At 37.9% G+C, this 26,657-nt stretch overlaps 3 protein-coding genes across 5 annotated transcripts; 2 read left to right on the top strand and 1 right to left on the bottom strand.

Moving 5' to 3' along the window:
* On the top strand, positions 1 to 4,212 carry LOC102080144 (fMet-Leu-Phe receptor-like). The gene is made up of 3 exons (XM_005457605.3): positions 1 to 87; positions 1,991 to 2,177; positions 2,933 to 4,212. The coding sequence occupies exons 2-3, from the start codon at positions 1,998 to 2,000 to the stop codon at positions 3,743 to 3,745; spliced, it is 993 nt and encodes a 330-aa protein (XP_005457662.1). The 5' UTR covers positions 1 to 87; positions 1,991 to 1,997; the 3' UTR covers positions 3,746 to 4,212.
* A 4,223-nt stretch (positions 4,213 to 8,435) lies between these two features.
* On the top strand, positions 8,436 to 16,993 carry LOC100690863 (major histocompatibility complex class I-related gene protein). Of its 2 annotated transcripts, none has more exons than XM_025902416.1 (7): positions 8,436 to 8,639; positions 9,765 to 10,034; positions 10,391 to 10,669; positions 13,308 to 13,637; positions 16,009 to 16,113; positions 16,251 to 16,274; positions 16,383 to 16,993. In XM_025902416.1, the coding sequence occupies exons 1-7, from the start codon at positions 8,582 to 8,584 to the stop codon at positions 16,427 to 16,429; spliced, it is 1,113 nt and encodes a 370-aa protein (XP_025758201.1). In that variant the 5' UTR covers positions 8,436 to 8,581; the 3' UTR covers positions 16,430 to 16,993. The 2 variants fall into 2 exon arrangements, with proteins under 2 accessions (XP_025758201.1, XP_019206285.1); XM_019350740.2 differs by having other exon boundaries at positions 16,208 to 16,274.
* Positions 16,994 to 18,988: 1,995 nt separating this feature from the next.
* LOC100690589 (major histocompatibility complex class I-related gene protein) lies at positions 18,989 to 26,531 on the bottom strand. 2 transcript variants are annotated; one of them, XR_003216091.1, is made up of 7 exons: positions 26,364 to 26,531; positions 22,929 to 23,195; positions 22,125 to 22,403; positions 21,674 to 21,976; positions 21,048 to 21,152; positions 20,843 to 20,932; positions 18,989 to 19,437 (listed from the first exon to the last, which is right to left on the bottom strand). XR_003216091.1 is itself a non-coding variant. In XM_013276070.3 (6 exons), the coding sequence occupies exons 1-6, from the start codon at positions 26,407 to 26,409 to the stop codon at positions 20,895 to 20,897; spliced, it is 1,038 nt and encodes a 345-aa protein (XP_013131524.3). In that variant the 5' UTR covers positions 26,410 to 26,531; the 3' UTR covers positions 20,768 to 20,894. The 2 variants fall into 2 exon arrangements, 1 of the variants encoding a protein (XP_013131524.3); XM_013276070.3 differs by lacking the exon at positions 18,989 to 19,437 and having other exon boundaries at positions 20,768 to 20,932.
* Positions 26,532 to 26,657: the final 126 nt, after the last annotated feature.

Below are 26,657 nucleotides of genomic sequence, written 5' to 3'. Positions count from 1 at the left end.
CTTTACATCTCTGAACAGCAGAAACCGCCTTTGTGTTCACCAGCTCGGATCTTTTCCTTTGAATAGCTGCTGTTTTTGTTTCCACTGGTAAGACTAATAATTTTCAGTTCATGGCATAACACTTTCCTGAACATACCTTGTTTTATATCACGTTTTGTTAACATCTTGACTCGGTTTCCTGTCGCTTCGTTAAGGTTTTGGTCACCACAGTTTGATGGTTTAATGTGCTCAAAATCATAAATCCATGTAAAATTAATATATATTTATGTCATGATCTTTTATCTTTGTATACTCTTCATCATTAACGATAGAATTTAGGTTTCATGGTCATGGGTCAGTTTACCCAATGTTTTGAGTTTTGACCCAGATACCTTTCCTGAAGCAACCTCAAAGGAAGGCAGGCAGTGTTTACTTTGAGGGGAATAGTATTGTACTGTGTATATATTAATTTTGTTTTCTTTGTTCTTTTTAAATGTACATCAATAAGTTTGCAGTGCAGTAAAAACGATGCATTTTGGGATTAACTTGAATGAAAAGCAGATGTGAAATGTAAAATTAAATCAGAGGTCAAAAGTGACAAAATATATAAAGCAAACTATGATGTGATATTTACAATCCCCATATAACGTTTAATTCTTAAACATTGTTAATAAAGTTGGACTTTATTTAACCTTAAAGAAGAGGTCAGAAGTCCAAAGTAGGATGATATGTAGGATCCTATATACACTATACTGCAAAAGTATTCACTCAACCTTCTAAATCGTTGAATTAAGGTGTGCCAATGACATTCAGGGCCACAAGTGTATATAATCAAGCACCAAGGCTTCCAGACTGCATCTACAAACAATTGTTAGAGAATGCATCAATCTCAGGGGTGAATTTCTGCCTGCTACTGTGATAGTGTGGAAAGTGTTTCCAAGGTCAAACTGCTAGATCCAAATTTTATATCACCAAGTGCAATGCAAAGCATCGGATGAAGAGTTGTAAACCCACTGCATTACTGCAGGTATGAAAAGCTTCTGAAATAGACAGGCCATTTTCAATTGTACCTGTTTGTGCTAAAAAAGTGAAGAGGGAAATTCTACAAGCTTTCTTTGAAACCCCTTTTTGGATATGATAGATATTCAACATTTAATAGAAATTGTTGAATAGCTTAGTTGACTTTAAATATTTAGGACTCAATTTTATTTATATATTAATATATTTTAAACTTATTTTAATTAAAGTCAACAGAAGTCCACATATATACTTTTTTAAATGTTCAAAAATGTAATCTGCAGAGTCATGTTTGAATTCAATTCAATTCAATTCAATTTTATTTATATAGCGCCAAATCACAACAAAAGTCGCCTCAAGGCGCTTTATATTGTACAGTAGATAGCACAATAATAAATACAGAGAAAAACCCAACAATCATATGACCCCCTATGAGCAAGCACTTTGGCGACAGTGGGAAGGAAAAACTCCCTTTTAACAGGAAGAAACCTCCGGCAGAACCAGGCTCAGGGAGGGGCGGCCATCTGCTGCGACCGGTTGGGGTGAAAGAAGGAAAACAGGATGAAAGACATGCTGTGGAAGAGAGACAGAGATTAATAACAGATATGATTCGATGCAGAGAGGTCTATTAGCACATAGTGAGTGAGAAAGGTGACTGGAAGGGAAAAACTCAATGCATCATGGGAATCCCCGGCAGCCTACGTCTATTGCAGCATAACTAAGGGAGGATTCAGGGTCACCTGGTCCAGCCCTAACTATATGCTTTAGCAAAAAGGAAAGTTTTAAGCCTAATCTTGAAAGTAGAGATAGTGTCTGTCTCCCGAATCCAAACTGGAAGTTGGTTCCACAGAAGAGGGGCCTGAAAACTGAAGGCTCTGCCTCCCATTCTACTTTTAAATACTCTAGGAACAACAAGGTGCATGGTTCTTTGAGTTTTTACTTCCTAGTGCATTTCTTAGCTATGTTGCCCTTTTTCCTGTTCTCTCTTTCTCAGCCATTCCATGTTTCCCAATGACTCTCTGCCCACCAACACAGTCAAGCTTTCTAAAGATGACCAGGAAACTATGGTGGGCATCAGTGCCATCATGGATAATGTCAGAACCATTCTCTTTGCACTGACTGCTGTGCTCGGCATCACAGGAAACTCTGTGGTCATCTGGGTGGCTGGATTCAAATTTAAGGTGAAGACTTTGGTGGATAATACCTTTTAAATACCTTCTGAGCTTGTTAGTAATCTGTTTAGTGAAGTCTGTGGGGTCATATTTATTTTCTACTTTAACGACAGTAAATACACTTGGGGTTAAGAAACTGTGACCTTTACTGGTGTAGGAGACGTAGGTGGTTTCACAGCACATGCGTGGGATGTCATAGCTATGGTGTGTGTGTTGAGTGAGCAATTCATATAAATATAAACCTCTTTCACCTACTGGGAAGTGGTTATCACCTCATTCATTTCACACAGCTGAACAGAGTTAGTAATGGAAGCTGTTTCCAGGGTGAAATACCAACATAAATCCCCACACTCTGAAGTGTGACACATAAATTAGAAGAGTATTTTGAACTTAATTTCTGTTATGATGTTTCTATTTGATAGCTTGCTTGCTTGATTATACTTTCATCCCGAGGGAAATTGGGTTGAAGGGCGCTTTCAAGGGCGATGTGATTAAGTTTATCAATTTAAGTTTATGTACAAAAGGCACTTGGATTTGCCTTTTGTACATAATTTAGGATTAAGAATGAGTTTGGGCTAGTTTAAGATGACTGAGCCTGAAATAATGCTTAGTAGTAACATTTATATATATAGGAACTCATAATGGCTATTTACTAGACTAATAATATCCCATTCTGGTTACTGTTTCATGTAAAAATTACCTTTCATTTTTGTTTTTCCTTTCTTCAATTTTCCATCTTGTTTTATTTTCTTCTTCATCCACAGCCAAAGGTCACCAACGTGTGGCTGGTGAATCTGGCGATAGCAGACCTGATCTTCTGCTTCACACGAGTTTTCACTCTTACTGAGAAGCTCTTCTTTCAGCACTTTTCTTTCGGCCTCTTCGTCTGCAAGTTAAACGCCTTCTTCAAATACACCAACATGTTCTGCTCTGTCTTCCTGCTGGCTGTGATCAGTCTGGATCGAGTGCTTTGTGTCTGGCAACCTGTCCTCACAAAGCGTCGTCGCACCCTGTGGGCAGCGAGGGTGGTGGCAGTCTGTATCTGGATTGCAGCGATGCTCTTCAGCATTCCTTACTTCATCCATCACCAAGTCTCCCTGGGCAAGAAGAACCTGAGTACGTGCTGTCTTCATCCAAAAGAGAAGGGGTACAACAGCACCAAAGTTGCTCTCTACTTCATCCACTTCCTGTGCGGCTTCATATTTCCCTTCATAGTGATTCTGGTCTGTTACATCCTGGCTGCTGTGGGAATCCAACGCACTCGCCTGTCAGGGAAGTCCCGCCCTCTGCGTATACTAGCATGTTTGGTTATTGCCTTCTTCCTGTGCTGGGCGCCTTACCACTGCCTCTTACTGGTGAAGATGGTGGACAGTAAAAGCGCTCTGTTGAAAATCTGGTACCCTGTAGCAGAGGGTGTTGCCTGCTTCAACAGCTGTGTGAACCCGCTGTTATACTTCTGCATGGGGCTAAAAGTCAGTGAGGGATTTAGACAGAGTCTGATAAGAGTTTATAAAAGAGGCCTGGCAGATGACATAGATGGCCAGATGACTCACTCCGTTGATCGCTCTTTGGATTAAAGCTCTGGGTTGAAACACAGCAGTCTTGTAGTGGTAGGAAAGAGTCTAAAATTTGGCTAAACTTTAAGTATCTTCTAATGATCCTGAAGTTCAGAAAAACTACAAAAAATCTACAAAAGAATACCTGAAACAGAAACGAACTACAGTGTTCAAAATCCAGATTTCAACCTGATTGAGGTCTACAGGGCAGTCAACAACATAGAGTTATTGGACTAATGTAGGACTACTAGCAGCAACCAGCCAACCTAGTAATGTCATATTCTATTCACTGACAAGATGGCACTGCCCATGCTTTAAAAACTGTAACTTAAATCACAGCCTCACAGAAAGTATTAAATTTGTGACATTTTTGGGGGGAGAAGGCTCCGTGGTGTAAATTAGGCTATGTTGTGTTTCATGTCCACTTTAATGCACATCAAATGCCAAATGAATGATCTCGTTCTCCTTTGTGTGGTCATGTCTGAAAACAATCACTGAAAATTGTTTTTTGTCATTATTATTGTTTATTATTGTGCTGAGATTTTTTTTTTTTCCATATTGGTTGTTATGGCTGTTCCTGCTATAAAGTGTAAAGTGAATTCAAGTTCTCCTTCAGTTTTTTCTTCTGTCGCCAAGTGCTTGCGGATGTCTGACTGTTGGTTTTCTCTGTATTATTGTACGGCTTTTACTTAAAGCACCTGAAGTAAAAGCCGTACAAAAGCACTGACTTTGTACTGAGCTACTACGTGCTTCTTGCTTTTCTGAACACAACTTTTGTGTAATATTTTTGTTTGTTTTTCTTTTTTCGAGTAAACATAATACTATTTCAGCAATGGATGCGTATTCTGACCCAGTGAGAATAAGACACCATAATTCACTCAATTCACTGTTTTGAAGCAAAGAACACTTCAAAATAAAAGATATAATATAATAAGGGATCATTATAGATTAGAATTTGTCATTTAAAACTCACATTCAAAGGCTTGTGTCAAAGTTAAAACTAAAACTAAGTTATCTTTTTAAGAAATCAATCCTGTTTCTCCCTCCAAGTGAGAAAACACTTGTTCCATGCAACTTTTTTTTTACCTTTATTGGATTATTGTGACCTGCTTTTTATGAATGCACCTGCCCCACTACCTAAAGAGGTTGGATACTGTGTACCATTGTGCTTTACGTTTCATACTGGCTATGGAAATCGTGTACATCATTGTTCTTTGTATGCTGCTGCTTTGCATATTCGCACTCCCATTGGTTGATCTTTATTTATAAATCTGTCCTTGGGCTGGTTCCATATTATTTATGTGTTTAAATGTGTAAAAACCACAACCAATACAGCCTTCGTTCTCACAATATCATACAATTGATTGTCCTAAAAATCAGAACAGAATTGGGGAAAGGGGCTTTTAAATATGCTGCCCCTGCTTCCTGGAATAATCTGCAGAAGGAACCAAAGGTGTGGACTCAAGTTACATAACTTGGACTCGAGTCAGACTCGAGTCATTAATTTTATGACTTTAGACTTGACTTGAAAAAATGTTCCAAGACTTGTGACTTGACTTGGACTTTTATGCCAGTGACTTAGGACTTGAATTGGACTTGAACCGGTTTATTTGAAAAGACTTGATATTTCACCCCAAATCTAAAATTTAACACACATATTATACAAAAAAGTATGCACCATTAATTCAGTTCATTCAAACAACACTCCATATGTATGTATGTGTGAGAGAGATGTAGCACTGCTAATCAAATTAACCAGATTAAAAATTCACTAGCTGGGCCCACGCCCTCATTTTAGGTTTGACAGCGTTTTTGTGGGTAAAGGTGAATGCTTGGACATGAATTGAGCTGCAGTTTGGGGAAGGCCTCGAAGGGTTCTGGCGACGGCTCCCGGGCCTGGCAAATCCCCATGAAGTGAAGAAGTGAAAGAATTGAGAACAAGGAGGAAGGGAGGGTGGGGCACGTAAACAAGAATGAACAGCTTGCAGAACTGGGGGAACCTATGGCAACCGGAAGGAGCGTGTTTGGAGGTGTGGTCCCGCTCCTGAAATTCAAATACATAATCTCCCAAACACACAAACAAACAAACAAACAAACAAAAACGTTTAAGCCAAAAATGCTGCCAGGAGTTATTTCTTTCAGGTACATAAACTATGAAGTAGTCAACAAATAAACCAAATGCAATATGCAAAACACGCAAGAAGAGAATCACAGACAGAGATGGAACAACTTCCAACTTTGTCCGACAGTTTAAGTTGAATATAGAACGGTAGGTGGTGCTTCTCTTTTGCTACGATGAGATAGCTGACTTAGGTACACTGTTCCAAAAAATAGTAATGTCAAAGTATCTTACTGTATATTTTACAGTTTTGTACTGTCTTTCTAGGATATCATTAAATTTACATGAGTAGACTGTGATCTTACATGTCAAAGGTAAAACAACATAACATCACTGTAAATATAGTAAAACACAATTTACTTGTTTTTTAAACATATGTTTCTGTACATAAGCATATTTAGATTGTAAAATATTTGTCCGTTACTTGAAAGATTGAACTGTTGAATTCAAATGTAATGCTATGGAAAAGCATATAACATGATCCCTATAAGCTTGTGTTACATCACATATTATCACTGCTTGATAGGGTGGTCGTGGCTCAAGAGTTAGCAGTTCGCCTTGTGATCAGAAGGTTGCCGGTTCGAGCCCCGGCTCGGACACTCTCGGTCGTTGTGTCCTTGATCAAGACTCTTCACCTACTGCCTTCTGGCGATAGCCAAAGGAGCCGATGGTGCAGCCTTGCCTCTGTCAGTCTGTCCCAGGGCATGCAATCCATTATTATTTAAACCAACTGTTAACTGTATATTTCTGTACATTTACGTATTATGATTCATATTGCCGCATTCTTTGACCTTCTTTATAGGTAATTTCATTGTTTGATTTTCATTACTGAAAATGACCGTATTTTTATGGGACAGTTATTTTCTGTCATTTTACGGTCGTATTTTGGCGCCCCAGCTGCCGGAATATTACCGTTTTTTTAAGATGTTTTTTTTCCTATTTATAGATGATTTCATTGTTTAATGGCATTAACATGTTCCTAATTTAATGTTTAGCGGCACTTGAAAAAGGCGAGATCCCATGTCAAATTAGCGCAACTAATTGTATTTTCATTACTGGAAATAACGGTATTTTTATGCAGGAGTTCTTTTCTGTGGTTATACGGTCGTATTTTGGCGCCCCAGCTGCCGGAATATCACCGTTTTTTCAGGATGCTTTTTCTAACAGTGTAACTTAATCTTATTAGCAAATGTTGTCCAGGCTACGTTGATGATACTGTTTGGCTTTAATGTGTATGATATTTTTGTCATGCTATTTTAAATCCGGTCCTACAAGCACATCCGAGAATAACATGCAGCTTATCTCAGAATTGTCGGGTCCGTTTCAGAAAATGGGTTCTGTTCCATTAACTCGGGGAACACAACACACATCGTTTCTCTGTCACTCAGACAATGACAGAAACATATGTGCACAAACAGACTAGGTGAGAGAGAGAGGACATGCTAATCACACTGCACTAAATTGTTCTTTGCAATGCTTCTTTGTTTTGTACTGTGGACATCTCAGCACTTTTTGTCTGAACAGGTAGTTCTACTTTTGCATTTTTCATTGAATGTTTATTCTGTGAATTTATAGTTTAGAGGAAAATTATTCCTGTAGTTAAGTTTAATTGAGCTGTAGAATTACTTTGTGTATATTCTCTAAGTTCTCTTGTTTCCTCATGTGTTGAGATAAACACATGGTCTAATATTTACATTTAGCATATAATTGCAACATTCTTTTTTTCATTTTTTTAGGACACGAAAGGCCTTGAAATTCAAAGTTTCATACTTGTGACTTTACTTGGACTTTTACACCAGTGACTTGACTCGACTCTGACTTGCCTGACATTACTTGAGACTTGACTCGTGACTTGAGCATAAAGACTTGAGACTTACTTGAGGCTTGCAAAAGAATGATTTGGTCCCACCTCTGGAAGGAACTGAAATGATCAGAATTGGTTACTCTGGGGGAGCTTAAGTCTGTCTTAAAGGAACGAGAGAATAACTCTTTTACTCATTGTGATTGTTTTTAATGTCACTCTTAATTTGATCTGTTATTGTATATTTTTCAAATGTTTGTACAGGATATTGTATTTGTTTTAAATGTTATATACTTATGTGGTACGTGTATTTTGACTTTTGTTGCCATGATGCCAGGAAATTGGATTTTTTTTTTTTATCTCAATGAGATTCATGAGAGAATTTATTTTCTATTTTTTGTACCATGAATGTGTTTATATGCACCTACGTTAAGGCTCTTGTCATCAAGAGAGTTTAATTTAAAAAAAAAAAAAAAAAAAAAAAAGATGCTCACAGCGACTGTGATTGAGTCCTGAATACTTTTTAAAAACTAAATCTTTAGTTATCAACTAAAAACTGGCCACTGATACATCAAGCAATAAATAAGATACTAAAGGGCAGAAAAGACTGAGCGAACAGTAACACTACTACAAGGAGGAAAATACAGCGTAGCAATGAATAAATGAAATAAAGAAATTGTATAGTAAGTTGCATAAAAAGCCTGTTGTGTCTTGTTATGCATTTCCGGCTTCTTCGTCTTCTACCACTCCCTTCGCCTGAATAAGACTACCTACTCGTGTTTTGGGGGCGGTCTTGGTACACGCTGGTACAGGTAATCGCTGGCAACGACATCGGCCGCTTGCATAAACTATGCGGAAGATTAAATAAGGACTAATTTCCAAAGTATACTTCTGCAACAAGAGCAATGGTCGTTCCAAAATTAAGGATAAAGAAAAGATGGAAATACTTTTGTTGTTGTTTTTGTTGCTTCACTTATGTTGTGATTTATTGGCAGGTAAGATTCGAACAAAATCGCGTATTTCCCCAGCAGAGGATCTTGAGTTTAAAACTTGCTTCATATTTTGTAAACACATGGCGCTCCTGAAACTCTGACCATAGCCTGCTCCAAGTTACCATGAGGATTTAGCCAGGTAAAAAGAGAGCTGCTTTAGTGAGCTCGCGGGGTACGCGCCCCTCGGACAAACCTGACGTTTTTACCCGGCGTTGTGCCAAAAAGTGATCGCCTGCCAAAAACTGATTCCCGGTGTTTGCCAAAAACCGATTGCTCAACTCACATAAATAAGTTGTTGCTCTATGATATGTGAAACACATTTTAACAAATGTATCCCTCATAAATGACATCAGGTCATCTTGACGCACAAACACCAGTCCTGTAAGAAGGTAGAAGCCGCAATCAGTTTTTGGCAGTGACCTTTATATATCCTTTATTTATCCACTTAAAAAAAGAATCTCGTTGACATTAAAAAATTTATTTTTTTAAGAGTAAGCTGTTATATAACAATAATTCTGTAAACATGTTTTAAGTGAACAAAAAGGACAGGGTGGTTATAATGTAATAACACAGAGTTATACAGATAGTTGAAAAACAGGTCATTTCATATATTTTATATGTAACCCCTTTGTAAACCCGGTTCACCGAAGTCTATTTACCAACATACGTAAAGATATTACACATTAAAAAACACACTGAAACATTGGAAATCAGTTTTTGGAAGGCGATCAGGCGATTTTTAGCACAATAGCAGAACCGAGTTTTAGTTCTAGTTTTCCATGGGTCTTTAAAAACGTTTTGGCGTACACAGTTTTTAAAATTACATATTTAAAATGTATTCTTGAAAGTTTCATGTCAGAAGTAGCCTATTAAAGAAGCTTTACAACAAAGCTTTTAATTCATTGACACGCTTTGGATAGATGTTGATTATTGACACATGCAAAGCAGATCAGCACGGTTGGTCCTGTTCCTACATGTTTTTTTATCAAAATAAAAGTTACACAGTACTGCTGTAAATGAGAAAAGGCCTATAACTGGGTCATAACACATAATGCATCATATTGCTGATGTTTTTATATATTTTATTTGCTTGATTTCCTAATATTATAAACACTGTTTGTTCTGCAGTGAAACACTCACTGAAGTATTTCATCAGTGGATCTTCTGGAGTCCCAAATGTTCCGGAGTTTATTGGTGTAATGGTGGTTGATGGCATTCAAACAGGTTATTGTGACAGCAGCAATAAGACATTAAAACCACAACTTGACTGGGCAAAGAAAATATTACAAACTAATCCTGAGCAGCTGGAGTGGTACACTCAGAAGTGTTTTGAGGATCAGCCAAATGTCTTCAGAGGCCACATTTTTAGATGGAAGCAGCGTTTCAACCAAAGTGGAGGTGCAGTATTTTCTGTTACACCTGACCTCAAATCCTGATAAATCATATACTTGATCAAAACTGAGTGATTTAAAATGTGTATTTTCCAATTCTTCTTTCATTGGAAAATAGCTAGGTTTGTTTTTTGCTTTAAAAACTCAGATGTGTTTACAAGTGATGAAATATTTATCACATGACGCTTGCATCAGTTTGTCACACTAAAAAAATATAAAAGGCCTATTAATTAAAAAAAAAAATGACAGACTCAGAGTTATGTTCACAACCTGAATCAGGAACATTACATTAATCTCCAAAAATAACCGCACACAGTTTACACTCTTCATTGTTCTTTGCCATCTCTGTTATTTTTCTCTCAGGTGTCCACGTCATACAGAGGATAAGTGGATGTGAATGGGATGAAAACACTGACAGTGTGACCGGAGTGTTGAAGTATGGCTATAATGGAGAAGGCTTTCTTGAATTCGACCTGAAGACACTGACGTGGATCGCACTGAAACCAGAGGCTGACATGATCAAACAGAAATGGGATGCTGATCGGACCAGAACAATGGAGAACGAAGACTTTCTCACTCAGACCTGTGCAGAGTGGCTGAAGATGTATGTGGACAATGGGAAAAGATCCCTGCACAGGACAGGTAGAATCACACAAGTCACAGTTCCATAGAATCACTTTGTTTATTTTATTTTATATTATTATTATTATTATTATTTTTTTTTTTTTAATTTTATTTTTTTTTAAAGCAGAACATTTAAGCTGATTTTTATTTACTGATTCAGAAGGTAACTCTAAAGGCTGGAATCACACAAAGCTAAGCTGCAACAACATTTTATTGATAATTGCAGTTTAACATTTTCATCAGTAACATCTTCAAACAAAATTTATAAATGACAGAAAAAAAATCTAAATTTCCTAATCAGTCCTGCTAGCAAAGTAATGAAAAATAAGCAAACAAGTCCAGGTGACCGCCTTCTGCACTGGGAATAAGAAGAGAAACATGAGCAAGCCAGTGTTTCCAGCTGCCTTCAATACAGAGGAATGCAAAAATTTACAATTTAATTTGTGTAAATTTGAGTGCAAAGCTGAAAAGTTCACCTTTTGCTCAAAAATTAAAAAATATAATGTCATGCACCTTTATAGTTATACATTAAATCCATGGACACCTGCTATAGAATAGAATAGAATAGAATAGAATTCAACTTTATTGTCATTGCACAGGTACAGGGCAACGAAATGCAGTTTGCATCCATCCAGAAGTGCTTTAGTGATATAGATATATTACAATATATATTAGCAATAATAAAGATATGCAAGTATATTACAGAATAGGTCTATTATAGTATGTTATCATGTACACGGTATGAAGTATGTTGTGAATATTCTATAACTATAGGTATGTACAGGCTGTAGAGAGTACAAGCTATGTACAGGATATGAACAGGTATATAAATATGAAAAACTATACAGAATATGAAATAACTTTACAGAAATCTGAGTTATACAGCTATACAGAAATGGGAACTATGCAAGTTGTAAACAGTTGTAGGATTAAAAATTATCGTATGTACAGAATGATTATTTACACAGAGCTATACAGTAGTGCAGTTAAGATAAGTGAGGGTGTTTAACGTGGGTCAGATGTCAGGAGGCAGAGTTCAGGAGTCTGACAGCTGTGGGGAAGAAGCTGTTCCGGTACCTGGTGGTCTTAGTCCGGAGGCTCCTGTAGCGCCTCCCAGAGGGCAGGAGGGTGAAGAGTCCATGTGATGGGTGACTGGGGTCTCTGATGATTTTCCCAGCCCTTTTCAGACACCGCTTCCTGTAGATGTCTTTTATGGCAGGAAGTGGTGCTCCGGCGATGCGCTGGGCAGTTTTCACAACCCTCTGCAATGCCTTCCGGTCCGAGGCAGAGCAGTTCCCGTACCAGACTGTTATACAGTTGGTCAGGATGCTCTCGATGGTGCAGCGATAGAAGCTCACCAGGATGTCTGAGGAAAGGTGGTTCTTCCTCAGAGTCCTCAAGAAGAAGAGGCGCTGGTGAGCCTTCTTGACCAGCTTGGAGCAGTTGGTTGTCCAGGCGAGATCCTCAGAGATGTGGACTCCCAGGAACTTGAAGCTGCTATAGCAGCTTTATCCTTTTTTCTACACACTTCTACATTCATAATAGATAATTGGTTATTTGCATGAGCAGAGATTCAAAGCAGAGAGGACTAAAACCCAAACACCAAAGAGAAGTGAACTAATAAAACATGAGCTTTGAAAACTGATAAGAACAAGCAGAGTAACTTAGGAAAGTCCACACAGGTGCTGCAAAAAAGGATGAAAAAGGATCAAAGTTGAAAGAAAGTGACAATTGTCAGAGGAAGAGACAAACCTGTCTCATCTCTCCCCCCCCCTCCTCTCTGCTTTGAAGTTAGACATCCTTGTACTGAGACTGATTTCTAGTTCGCAGGCAGGAGGACAAAGGAGACGAAGAGGCACAAGTTAAAGAAATGAACAAACCCTCAAGAACAGTAGTTTTCAAAATAAAACAGGAAGTGAAAACAAGGAATACAAGGATGCCAGCACATAGACAAACTGCAGCTATAACAAATACTGTGGATATATACAGATAGATAGTTATTTCATTTTGCATTCTATTTATTTTGTAAGTATTTTTTTTTAACTTGCATAATAACAACAATTTTTAACAAATGCGTTTTAGGCTTCTTTGCCCTTGCTTTTTGTAAACCAAAGAAACAGAGACCATTTCTGTGACCTAATTTGCATTTTTTTAAATGATTACTTTTTACTTTTACGTTAGTAAAAAATACAGTCAACAGGTGATTTTGCAAAATATAATAACATCTTTCATGGAGTGGTTCCATAGCTTATCTGTGTTTTCCTGACAGTTCTAATGGTTGTTCCTCATTCGCCAACCCTTTTTTTTAGCTTCACGTGCTTGTGAGAACTTTATATGAATTGTTTTGTTTGAAAGTAAAATGATTTACATGAATTAAACTAATTATTTTTTTAATTTAGTACTTTCTTTAGTTGAACATTTAGGTTTATGTGTTACCCAGTGACCATATATCACTGTGTTTGGTTACATTTCGCTTAAAAGTATGTTATAATGCAGCTGCTAGAAAGCTGGAGACTGGCTCGAATGGCTCGCCTTATATGTCCCAATATGTTCCTATTTAATTTTCTTTTCCTGTTTCCTTTCCTTCTCTGTTTTACTGACTTTACTTCTTTCATCCATTCTCAATCTCTCTCTTTCCCATCATCCCTCTGTCCAGTTCCTCCCTCATTGTCTCTCCTCCAGAAAACTCCCTCCTCTCCAGTCAGCTGCCACGCTACAGGTTTCCATCCTGACAGAGTCATGATGTTCTGGAGAAAAGATGGAGATGAGATTCATGATGGTGTGGAAAAAGGAGATATCCTCCCAAACAATGATGGCACCTTCCAGATTAATGTTTATCTGAATGTTTCATCAGTCAAACCTGAAGACTGGAGAAAATACGAGTGTGTGTTTCAGCTCTTGAGTGGTGAGAACGTCATCGTCACCAAACTGAATGAAACAATGATCAGAACCAACTGGAGAGAAAACATATTTGGGACTGGCAGAGGTGAGAGAAGCTCATTTGATTCGTATGCTGATATTGTGGATTGGCTAATGTGATGCTTGAATGTTTTGTCCTGAACAATAGCTCTTACTATGGGAATAACTAATGGAGGTCATCACAGAAGGAAAAAAGTTATTTGAATATTTTTTCACTGGTTAAATGCAATCCATTACTGCTCTTAACCTTCTTAAGAAAATCTTTTTCAATATGTGTTGTTTAGACCATGTAACTGACAGTGATTTTGGAACTTTTATATTTCTATTTTTTTTCCAAAATGTCTATTTTTCTATTATAATCTATAATAAAAAAAATTGTCTATAATCCACAAATATGGATTCACTTTGGGTATACCTTTACTGACTGGGTAATGTGTTAGAAACAAAGGTACAACAAAGGTATGCAACATTGCTGACTCTGAATTCAGAAAAACCTCAAAAAAATGATGACAGTCAGTTTGGCAAACTTCAGAGCTGGGCCCTAATGTATGGCCCCGACTTTGGAACACAGGGCATGTTGCTAATGAGACGCTGGATAACAATAATGCCTCAGAGACATAATGTCTCAACTGACTGGCTCCAGGTGAGCATGGAGCCAGTCAGTTGTATTAGTTACTTCATCCTACAGGCATTGTCAAACATCAGGAGGAACCCAGGACTCACTGCAGTAGTGTAGGGTCTGACAAACAGGAAGACAAACAGCATGGATATGCCTCCCCAGACCTTCACAGATCCACCAACAAACTGGCCACGAGGACAGTATTACAGACAGCATAATGTTCTCCACAGCTTCTCCAGACCCTTTCATGTCTGTCACATTTTCTCAGAGTCAGCCTGCCCTCATCTGTCAAAATCACAAGGTGGACCTACTGATTCTGGTATTCTGGTAATGCCATTCAGGGTCTGCAGTGCCGCACAGTGAGCACAGGACCCATGAGAGGATGTTAGGAAGTCCCCATGAAGTCTCTTTGTGATGTTTGGTCACAGACATTCATACCAGTGGACTGAAATGGTAAATGGACTGATTCTTATATAGCGCTTTTCTACTCTCCCGGAGTACTAAAAGCTGTATACATTCCCTTCTAAATACAAGTGCAAACTAAACTACATTCACATACCGATGAACGCATCAGAGGGCAACTTGGGGTTAGTATCTTGCCCAAGGATATTTGGCATACAGACTGGGGAAGCCAAGGATCGAACCACCAACCTTCCCATCAGTAGCTGATCTGCTCTACCACATGAGCCACAGCTGCCTGCTGGAGGTCATTTTGTAGGTCTCTGAAAGGGCTCATCCTGCTTCTCTTTGTACAAAGCTAAGGATGCAAAAACAAAAACATGCAAATGTATATGCGGTGTGTTTTGTTTAGTTTTTTTTTTTTATCTGTCAGAAGGTTCAGTAAACACTTCAATTAATGGATCAGGATTTACATGTTTACAAACCTTCTATATCCCTTTAGAGCTCTCCTGGAGTAACTGCCTAGCAGGCTGGTAAAAATGTTATTCCAGCTTATGTGTGTGGGGCATTGATGTGCATGCAACTTTAAAAAGCTGTGAGTTAACTTTCAAAAGGTTCTGTGTTTTTATGTAATATTACTACTGATTTTCCTAAGTTCGGCCTCTGACCTGCCCTCCTTACAATAATAATTAAAAAGACTAAAACTGAAACACATTTTCAAACAATAAAAACTCTGCAAACTTAATGAAACTGAACAGAGTTAATAAATAAACAAAAATAGAAACTAATTAGAAAATACAACACTATTAACTCTGGTAGCATCCAGGTGTTGCCTCATTCTGCCAGCAGTGAGGCTGACCTTAGCTGAATGCAAAAACTTGGATAAGGAGGAAACACTCCTGTTTGCCCCTCTACGGCACCTGTTGTTCATTTCGTTACCATCAAAGCAGCTGAAACTAAATTACACCCGCTTCCGCTACTTAAATGACCACATCAGAGGGTCAGAGGGCCCGGTGGCGCCAGTGTCCGGCAGCCTCGCTTCTGTCAGTGCGCCCCAGGGCAGCTGTGGCTAAAATGTATCTTGCCATCACCAGTGTGTGAATGTGTGGGTGAATGGGTGGATGACTGAATGTAGTGTAAAGCGCTTTGGGGTCCTTAGGGACTAAGTAAAGCGCTATACAAATACAGGCCATTTACCATTTACATCAATATCTCAGAAGTTTAACTCACTTGATGCTCTGATTAAAAAATGTTCAGTCTCACCTGGAGATTAGTTTTCATTCACTTCCCTTCAACAATTGAGCCTGTGAATTATAGATTAACCAAATGAATACCGCAGGATGTGTGGATGCACTTCTATTCTAACATCTTTCATTTTATCCTGTTTATTTGATTTTTTTTATTTGTTTTTTATGAGCAGAGAAACCCTCTGATATGACAGTTCCCATCATTCCTGCAGTAGTTGTTCTTGTTCTCATCATCGTTGCTGCTGCTGCTGGATTTGCTGTTTACAAAAAGAAGAAAGGTGAGAGATTCAGAAGCAACAGTGCGAAGCTCAGTTACATTATTTCTGTATTACTGTATATATTAAACATGGTTATCCTGAATTTATGTAAAAGAGTGGGATCGTCAGGCATTTCAAGTGGGATTGTTTTTTTTAAGTTTCAGAGAGGCGATCTACATCATGTAAGTACGACTTTATTGTTTTTTATTTGTATTTCCCGCTTTGGTCTGACAGTTTGGATTTAAAACATTATTCGTGTAACCAGTAATTTTTTTCTTTGGCTTTAACAGCTCCTGACAACAATGCTGAACAGATTCAACTGAATCAGGTTAAATAGACAAACGCAGGACTCTGCACTCTCCAGTTAAATAAGAATAAAAGTTTTTTTTATTTTGTTATATGAACTTGACTTTTTGTTTAGTTTTTAATTGTTTTATAATAAAAAAGAATGTTTAAATGTTTACAATACATTTAGGCATTTTCATTTTTGTCTATGAGTCTCTGTATCATTACAGCTAAAACTGTTTTGTTCTATTCTAAACTTTTGTAAGGACAACAAATGTGTTGAGTGGTGCTGTCTTTCTATTTCTGTTTCTTCAGAACCTTTGTTTTCTATTGATTGTTGTGTTTTAAATCTTATTGCACTAAAGAGCAAGGTGAGCTCGTTTATGCACTGTGAGATTCTGTGTCATGTGATATCAGTGATATGTTTCTCAGAACATTTTGATTTATTAAAACTGTTAAAGCTGCTCTTTGTGTTTGAGTGCAGTCATTGAAAAAAATCCACAAAAAGAGATTTTTGTGTGTAGTTTCATATATTGCCCACTGTTATTATTATATTTGATTTAAGTTTTGTTATTAAATATGTTTTGTCATATTAAAGTTATCCATTTAAGCTTCAGTCTGTTTAACTTTAAGGACATTTTGTTTGTTTGAATGTTTGTTTGTGTTTCATGAGAAAAAAAGAAACAAAGAATCTCATATTTTATTTAGATTTTTTGGAATTGATTTTCTCAGCTACATAAACAGGATCTATCTTGCATGTTATAATTATTGATGTCAAAATAACATCGAAATAAGTAAAGTCCAACAGAGGGAAGAGTGTGCCATTCTTACAATTATAGATGATTTATTTTCTCAAACTTCTCAAGAAGCGGCAACAACATCTGTAAATTATGGAGACTGCAATGTGTCATCCATTCTGTTGGTCCCTAATGTGCATACTGGGGTAATATTTAGGAAGAAAAGTGAAAAATAAAATCAGTTAATAGAAAACAAAATACTATATGTACAAGGTCACACAATATTAGAATATCAGTTACTCAATATGCCAATAACTTTTCAAAGACAAAAATTATAATCCAGTTGGCTGGGAAGAAATATTAATAAATAACATGATTAATAATTATTACATAAATTATACATTGAATAAAAAAATAAATGAAAGAACTTGTTGCCTTCGTTTGATAGAGCTGAAAGTTAAATGTACGGAAAGAGTTCAGGGCTGCCAGCAGAGCCCACGGGCACGTCGCTGCAGCCCCCTCTGGCCTCTGCTCCGTGGCTGCTTTGTGACCCCACGTCTGGGGCTCTCCTCAGTTCTTTCCAGGAGGGTGGCACAGTGGTCCTCCTTGGGCACTCACGCTGTGGGGGCCCCTGGATGTCTGGGGCCTGAATCTCCTCCATGCCTGCTTCATGCCCTGGGGGACGGAGCTGTGGCTCCCCACACCCTCTAGCAGACCGTTACATGGGGAAACCTTTTGAATACAAGTGCGCTGATCCACACAGGTGTGCACACAGGAGCTCATAGACAAAAACTATGCCTTTCTTTGCCGCTTTCTCAAAGCACATTGTGCACTGTCTGTCCTGCGTGCTGCACAATAATATTCAATATTTAAGTATTTACTGTTACTTACATTTATTTAGCTTATTGCAACAATATTGTGTGTATTATGTTGCTCTATTTTCGGTTGTTTTCTTTTTCTTTTTCCTCTCTCACTGTCTCTCTTTCCCTCTGTTTTTCTTTCCCTCCCTCTCTTTCTTTCTTTCTCCCTTTCCTATCCCCCAGTCGTGTCTTTCTCGTCTGTAATAATTTAATTAATATTCATTTAAAAAAAGAGTTCAGGGTTTAGATCTGTACATCACTGAAGCACATTTGTTTGTTTACCCAAGACCCAGAAAAAACACAACTCTCAGCAGGTCCTCATGCAGTGAACAGTCACACTGAGGGAACTATGATTATACTTCATTCTTTATTAATATTTTTATTAAGCTGTTAAAATGATATTTCAGTCTTTCAGAGGACTGAAACTTTGGACAGACGACAGGATATTGATATAGTTTTCTTGGTCTGAAAGTTTAAAAGATAAATAGATGATAAATTGATTTATATCATTTTTTATTTCCATGTAAGAAAACAGGATCAATGTTTTAGCTTTAACAGCAGTTTGATCTGATCTTGAGCACAGTTTTTACTTCATTTTACTTTAATGGGTACATTTTTTTTTACCCTCAATCATGTATATTTATAAATGTATGAACTGGTTAATAGCTTTTTTCTAAGAATGGATATAAAACGACAGAAGCAAATCCGTGTTTTATCTTTTGTGGTAGATCAAAGCAGTGTTTTTGACACCGTCACTCTGCTTCTCTGCTGTGGGTGTTGCAGTTATAAAGGTTTTGTTTGGTATAAAGACTGCACACCTAATTGTTCTGAGGGTCTTATCAGATTTAGTCTGTCAGACATTTTACAAAGATTTGGGTTTTGGACTGATTATCTGAATACCTTTGGTCATTCAGAAAGGGGAAGATTGTCTTTCTTTCTTTCTTTTTTATTTTTTGTCCTCTGTGTTTTCATATTTAAAACTCTTCATCTCATCATCCTGGATTTGTTCTCTTTGTGTTCCTTGGAGCCCCAGTCTCACCTGCATTGGTCCTTTGTCTTCCCATGCTCCTCTGTCTAGTATTCCTGTTCTTCCCTGTTAAGTTAACTCTTGTTTCCTACATTCAGTTGTGTCCTCTTGTTTTATTGTGCTAACTGGGGCTTACTGTGACATGCATTGTTTATTTTCCCATTCTCATCAGTAGTTTCCAGTCATGTGTCCCACCTCTTGCCTCTCCTCTCATTATCCTGTGAGCGTACATTGTCACTGCATCCTGTTATTATGCCGTCTCTCAACTCTCATCTTCTCTCTTGTGTCGTGTTTTTCCTTCGTCTAGTTTAGTATTTGTATTCCTGGCTCCAGTTCAGTTCAGCTTAGCTTGTGATTGTATTCTTTGTTTTCCTGTGTGTTGCAGTAATAAAGCTGCCCTGTAAGTTTGCCTTCTGTCTCTGGAGATCAGGTTGTGCTGTTTGGAGGCAAAGTTAGAGAGGCGGGGATGAGATAGTTTTGAATGGATATATGGTGGATATATAGGAATAAGGATGTTGCATATGTAGGACGAAAAAAGGAAGACCAGAGAGAAGGTTCGTGGATGTAGTAAAGTGAAAGAAGCTTAATGTAACGTTAGAGGACGCTAGCGATAAGGTGAGATGGAAACAGATGATCTGCTGTAGTGATCCTAAAGAGAAAGAAGATCAACAAATAACTATGCATCTTTAGACTTTTTCCCCCTTGACCTTAAAATTTAACTGTAGTTAAATTAGTTATTCAGAATACATTTAACTGGGCTCTTTGTATGGACTAAATTTCTACTTTCATTTTACTTACACTTGAGTAAGTAACAGGTGTCACATTTGCAGAGTACTGTGAGTGAGGAAGATGACCCAGATGGTGTAGACAGACTGCTTAAACAAAGTGATAAGATTTATTGTAGCTCTGACAAGAAATATAAAAATGAAAGAAATATAAAAATAAAAAGAACAACAGAAACTCCATGAACAGCACGAGGGGGAAAAAAGCACTGAGCTGTACATGACTAACAAAGTGTGACAGGAAATAAATAACAACCACACTGTAACAAGGACAAAAAGCATATAAGCACAAGATGGATGTAAGACAAGGAGATGAAGGGAAGCGCAAGTAAAACCTTAACAAAAAGTTTTCACAACACTAAAACATAAAATACCATTGAACCACTCTAAATAAAATCGAAACAGTTAAAAAAACTACAAGAAAACAAACAAGAGCACCTAAAATAAAAATATAAAAGAAAAAAATGTAAAAAAAATAAAAATAATAATAATTTGTTGTACTTCAGCTTTTTGTCCTACTTTCCATTTCTTAAAAAATGGCATCTTGATTGTCACCTTTCCATACGAACCTCTTCTTAAGTTCAAAATTTCAGTTTATTCAGTGCTTAGTTAACATATCACTGTATGTTTATGGTTACATTTAGCTTAAAGTTTCTCACAATACGGTCTTTAATCTCCTGTCTTACAAAATAACATACAGGAGAAATATATACAAACAAGAGAAACATATGCATTACAACAGAAGGTACAAATACATGCAAGGATATGGACTGCACAGCAATACCAATGCTTCATAAAGACCTGTAGATAACTTAGAGGATCTATTCAAGCTTAGTGCATCATTACAACACAAATGTAAACACACATACACACACACATATATATATGTGTGTGTGTGTGTATATATATATGTATATATATATATATATATACAGATAGATAGACAGATACACACACACACACACACACACACACACACACACACACAAAGTCTCTATTATTTTGTTGAAGCATTTCATGGATGCATTGCTGTTCTAAACTGAGCCCGTCACTGTTCACCTGTTGAGATAAATGTCGTCACTGTGTGGTTTCCCAAAATGAAAAAACAAGATCAATTTGTTGTTTCCTCACTGTCAGCAAGCTGGAACTCTGAAATATAGATGAAATATTCAGAATAATGAAAATAAAAATATTTTCTAGGACTATCATGTTATACAAGTACATACAATTATGAAGTTAAGTGGAAAAATCAGCTGTATCTCACCATGACTGTTTCTTTTCCAGATAAAGAATCCAAAGACTGCCAGGAGGAGTAAAACTCCAACAGCAGCTCCAACAACAGGACCCACAGGAAACTCTGACAGAGAAACTGAAAAGATCCACAATGTGGCTTCATTCACACAATTAACAAAGGAGCTTCCAATCTCAATGCTTCAGTTCTGAGAGTTCTTATTGGATAAAATACTGTCAATCTTTTTTTTCTTCTGTTAGTTGATTGGTTTGTTATTCACAGGTTGCAAATGAGATGGTGTAATGTGAATCCAGGAAAGAATGAGTCTAAAAATTTACTTGGACAGCTCAGGGGGTAAAAGAAAAAAAAATCAGGCTATGTAAATAGCCACACAGCTTCACACTCCTGTTCCTCATTGTCCCTAAAGCCTAACCCAAACATCATTTTATTGTTGTAAATTTCATCTTTGATAATCCTTCAGTATTTGTAAGATGCATAAATTAAATAGGAGTTGTCTTGAACTATGAATCATGCAAAACTACTCTGGCAGGTTTGCAGAATAAAACAAACATATCCGGCTACGTGACATATAAAGAAGAAAAAGACACCATAGCTACAGTATTTTAACAGCAATAACATGACTTCTGAGCCTGTCTTACCACTGTTGGTGTGGATCACTTTTTTGTCCAGTTTGGTGATGATGTCTGTCTCTGCACCGGCGAGCTGAAACACACAGTCGTACCTCCTCCAGTCCTCTGGCTTGATTGATGAAACATTCAGCTGAACACTCGTCTGGAAGCTCCCGTCATGGTTGGGGAGGATCTGTCCTTTGTCCACACCATCATGAAACTCCTCTTCATCTTTCCTCCACAACATTTTGGCTCTGTGAGGATAGAAACCTGTAGCGTGGCAGCTGACTACAGATGAAGGACTCCTCTGGAGGAGAGAAACTGAGGGAAGAACTGTAAAGCAAATGAGTCTTAACTGAGACAGATGTTTTGAACAGATGTTATGGGTTCATTTTTTCATTTTCACTGGAATGTTATTGTGGATTAGAGATACAATGGGTACATAACATATGTCTGCACAGACTAAGAAATATAATCCTACCCGATCTCTGCAGAAAGCTCCTCCCATATTTCACATACTTCTTCAGCCAGTCGGGGCACCTGTTGATGTAGTAGTTCTTGTTGTGCTCTAATCGAGCTTTTTCAGCATCCCATTTCAGTTTTGTAATGACAGCCTGTGGTTTGGGAGCGATCCATGTTAGTGTTTGCAGGTCCAGTGCTATGAAGTCCTCACCATTGTAACCGTACTGATTAAAACCTTTGATTTCTTCAGTCTCATCGTCCCATTCACAGCCATTCATCCTCTGTAAGATGTAAGGACCTGGGAGCCCGAGAGCAAGTGAGTGCAGCAACAGAGAGATTGAAGCACAGCCAAGTATAATAAGTTGATTATCAGAGGTGGATTAAATTAGTTTTTAACTAATATAATGATTACAATAGACATATATGGGGCAGGAGAACAATAAAGAAAATGCTGAGCAGTCATAGACTACATGGGACACTGTGAGGTTGTCACAGACACCTAGATGGAGATTTTAGCATAATGTAAATCCACACAGCAGTAAATAATTTCATAAAACTACCAGAACATCTCCACAAAGATCTAAACAAAAAAGATGTTTTGTTATTTGGACTTGGACAGATTTGAGATAAACAAAACATAACAAAAAAAAGGTCAGATATTTCCTGTGATTTATTTTATTTTTCTTAAAAAATGCTTTAAATTGATGTGTTCTCATGTGGTTACACTGACTGCTACATTGTACTACACCAAAGTGACAAAACACCTCAGCAATGGACGTTCAGATAGAATGTATATATTTAACTTTTTTTTTTTTTTTTTTACCTCTAGTCTGGTTTAAGCGTTGCTTCAAGCTATCAATGTTGGCTCTGAAGACCTGCTGATTTCCGAAACACTTCTCAGAATACCAGTCCAGGTGCTGAGGGTCGTCTTTTACTAGTTTTTTCATCCAGTCCTGTGTGGGTTCGGCTGTCCTGATGTTGCTGTCACAGTAACCCACCTGAACTCCATTAACCAAAGCAGAAGCCACAAACTCCGGGAAGTCTGGGAGTCCAGACGTGGCAGTGAGGAAATATTTCAGGGAGTATTTCACTGTGAGGAGAGAAAGTTTTTAGGTTTTGACATACATTTTACAAGTGTTTTTAAAGCTGTTTCATCACAGTGGGTTACTAAAGAACATGTTATAAACCTAATATTTTTGTTAATCCTCATTTGGTAATAGCAGAACACACTCATTCGAACTTGTGTAAAATAAGACTGTACATTAACAAACAGAATCAAATAAATGGGAAAATAGTATTTGTTATTTACACAATTTTCCACTTACACTGTGTTTTTAGAAACAGCAAATATTGTTCATTATTTGCACATCGTACTCATACACAGTTACTCTCTCAGTGAGGACCTGTTCATCCGGTGTGTTCATTTCACCCTTTATTTCTTTTTAGTTCTTCCTCTTATTTACTCCAATCCAACTTTATTTATAGAGAACTTTGAAAACAACATGGCTGACCGAAGTACTTTCCGGTAAAAAACGGTGAGAAAAGTTTAAAAAAAAACACACACATTAAACACACAAAGAAAATTAAATAACAATAAAATAAATAAATACATGAAAAAAGCTAAAAATGAATAAATAACTTGTCAAACATGAATAAAATAAATAGACAATAAAATATATAAAATAAATAAAATTAACAAAGTAAAGAAGATTAAAAGTGACCAAAAACTGATTAAAACTGACTACAAGCTAACTTTGGTGCTACTCCTAGAACGCCTTGGAACAAGGTGTGTTTTTGAAAGTGATTTAAAAATATCAAGTGTTGGGGCCAGCCTAATATGGAGGGGAAACTTATTCCATCATTTGGGGGCCACAACAGTGAAAGCTTGGTCTCCCCAGTGTTTCAGTCTCGACATGGGAACAACAAGGAGCAACTGGTCAGTTGATTTATTGATAATCTTGTCTTGTAATTTGGTTAATCTTGTATATTTTGTGTTTTATTTATTATATTAATTTCAAATTTCAGCTCTGTCATTGCCATATATCACGTGTACATTGAAAATAATAGTCAAAGGAGTTTGCAAAGAAAAGCGTCTGAACTTCTTTAAGTTGCTTGAAGACGTTTCACCTCTCATCCGAGAAGCTTCTTCAGTTCTAAGGTCAAATGGCCGAGAGTCCTGGATTTAAACCCAGTGGGAGTATCCCCCCAAAGAGGGACAAAGGACCCCCTGGTGATCATTTAATCACATGAGCCAAGGTGTGAAAGCGGGTGTGGGACCTAATCAGCCAGGGTTTCGGGTGAGCTCATTGTGAAACCTGGCCCCACCTTGTCATGTGATTTCCTGAGGTCAGATGGCCCAGGATGTGAGTGGGCGTTAAGGCGTCTGGGGAGGGAACTCAAAACTGGATTATAGATGGCAGACAGTTGGTGTCGTAAACCACCGCCTCTGTTCAAAGATGGTCGCTCACAGTGGACATAGATGGCCTCTTTCACTCCTCTTTCAAACCATCTGTCCTCTCTGTCCAAAATGTGAACATTGGCATCCTCGAAAGAGTGACCTTTGTCCTTAAGATGCAGATGGACTGCTGAGTCTTGTCCTGTGGAGGTGGCTCTTCTATGTTGTGCCATGCGCTTGTGAAGTGGCTGTTTGGTCTCTCCAATGTAGAGGTCCGGGCATTCCTCGCTGCACTGTACAGCATACATCACGTTGTTCAGTCTGTGTTTTGGAGTTTTGTCTTTCGGGTGAACCAGAAAGACAGAGAAAAGAGAAAAGAGTCACAGAAAAGAAGATCAGACACCAGCGAGGGAGGATAAGAAAGACAGATGCAACAACATTGTCATCCCCTATGTAGCCGGTGTATCAGAGAAACTAAGGAGAGTTTTCTCCAAGCACGACATCCCAGTGTACTTCAGACCCAGCAACACACTCAGACACAAACTGGTTCACCCGAAAGACAAAACTCCAAAACACAGACTGAACAACGTGGTGTATGCTGTACAGTGCAGTGAGGAATGCCCAGACCTCTACATTGGAGAGACCAAACAGCCACTTCACAAGCGCATGGCACAACATAGAAGAGCCACCTCCACAGGACAAGACTCAGCAGTCCATCTGCATCTTAAGGATAAAGGTCACTCTTTCGAGGATGCCAATGTTCACATATTGGACAGAGAGGACAGATGGTTTGAAAGAGGAGTGAAAGAAGCCATCTATGTCCACTGTGAGCGACCATCTTTGAACAGAGGCGGTGGTTTACGACACCAACTGTCTGCCATCTGTAATCCAGTTTTGAGTTCCCTCCCCAGATGCCTTAAAGCCCACTCACATCCTGGGCCATCTGACCTCAGGAATTCACATGACAAGGTGGGGCCAGGTTTCACAATGAGCTCACCCGAAACCCTGGCTGATTAGGTCCCACACCCGCTTTCACACCTTGGCTCATGTGATTAAATGATCACCAGGGGGTCCTTTGTCCCTCTTTGGGGGGATACTCCCACTGGGTTTAAATCTGGGACTCTCGGCCATTTGACCTTAGAACTGAAGAAGCTTCTCGGATGAGAGGTGAAACGTCTTCAAGCAACTTAAAGAAGTCCAGACGCTTTTCTTTGCAAACTCCTTTGACTACGATGACCTGGATGACTGAGAACCTTCACAGACATTGAAAATAATAGATATTAGATATAAATAAAAAATAATAACAAATAAATAAATAATAATAGAAATAAATAAACAAATAAACACACACAAACAAGAGAAGTCTATAGAGCTATATTTGGCACAACAGTGCATTCAGATCATAATTCTGCAAAAGCAGCACACAAGACAGGCTAAAAAAAGGGGGAGAAAGATTTTTTTTATTTAATTTAAAAAGGATTTCATGTAAAATGTGAAATTTCCTGACAGCATGCTGTCTCCTCTTAAGAGAAAGAAAACAATTCTGAAAAAGTCTTAAAATACCTCTACTGTTAAATTCAAAGGCTTATTAACGGTCTTACCCTTTCCTTAGCCTTCTTTAGGCTTTTCAGCTGAAACAAGTATATCATAGTGCACTGACTTTCCTGCTTTGATTTACCTCTAAGACAAACACAACATTTTTAAAGCAAAGTAAGTTTTAAATGCTCGCTTTAAAAGTGAAAGTAAAACTGTCACCTGTTACTACACAGGATAGTAACCAAAAACAGACAATGTAATCAAATCAAACAACCCTTCCAACAATTACTGCAGAAAGTAACAGTAAGAGTTAGGATGTGATCTTGCCTGAAGACGCAGTGTTACAGAAGAGGAGCAGTGCAAGCAACTTCATTTTGTTCTGGAAATCCTGGAGCTCAAACCTTTGTCAGCAGATTTGAAACAAGCTTCGTCCTCAACCTGTGGAGTGTGGGCGTGTCAGACTGAAGTCTCACTGTCCTCATGAGGAAGCAACTAAATCAACTATCACAACCAAAGTTCCCACGCATCCAAATAGAAGCATCTAATCACAAACTAGTGAAACAAAAGACTATTCAGTCAAAACAGTGTCAGCTATCAGCATTGTAGAGCATATATACTTTC

This window comes from Oreochromis niloticus, linkage group LG22 (genome assembly GCF_001858045.2).
Source record: "Oreochromis niloticus isolate F11D_XX linkage group LG22, O_niloticus_UMD_NMBU, whole genome shotgun sequence".
Taxonomy (NCBI): domain Eukaryota; kingdom Metazoa; phylum Chordata; class Actinopteri; order Cichliformes; family Cichlidae; genus Oreochromis; species Oreochromis niloticus.
The sequence above is the reverse complement of the archived record's forward strand: the minus strand, read 5'-3'. Positions and strand labels throughout refer to the sequence as shown.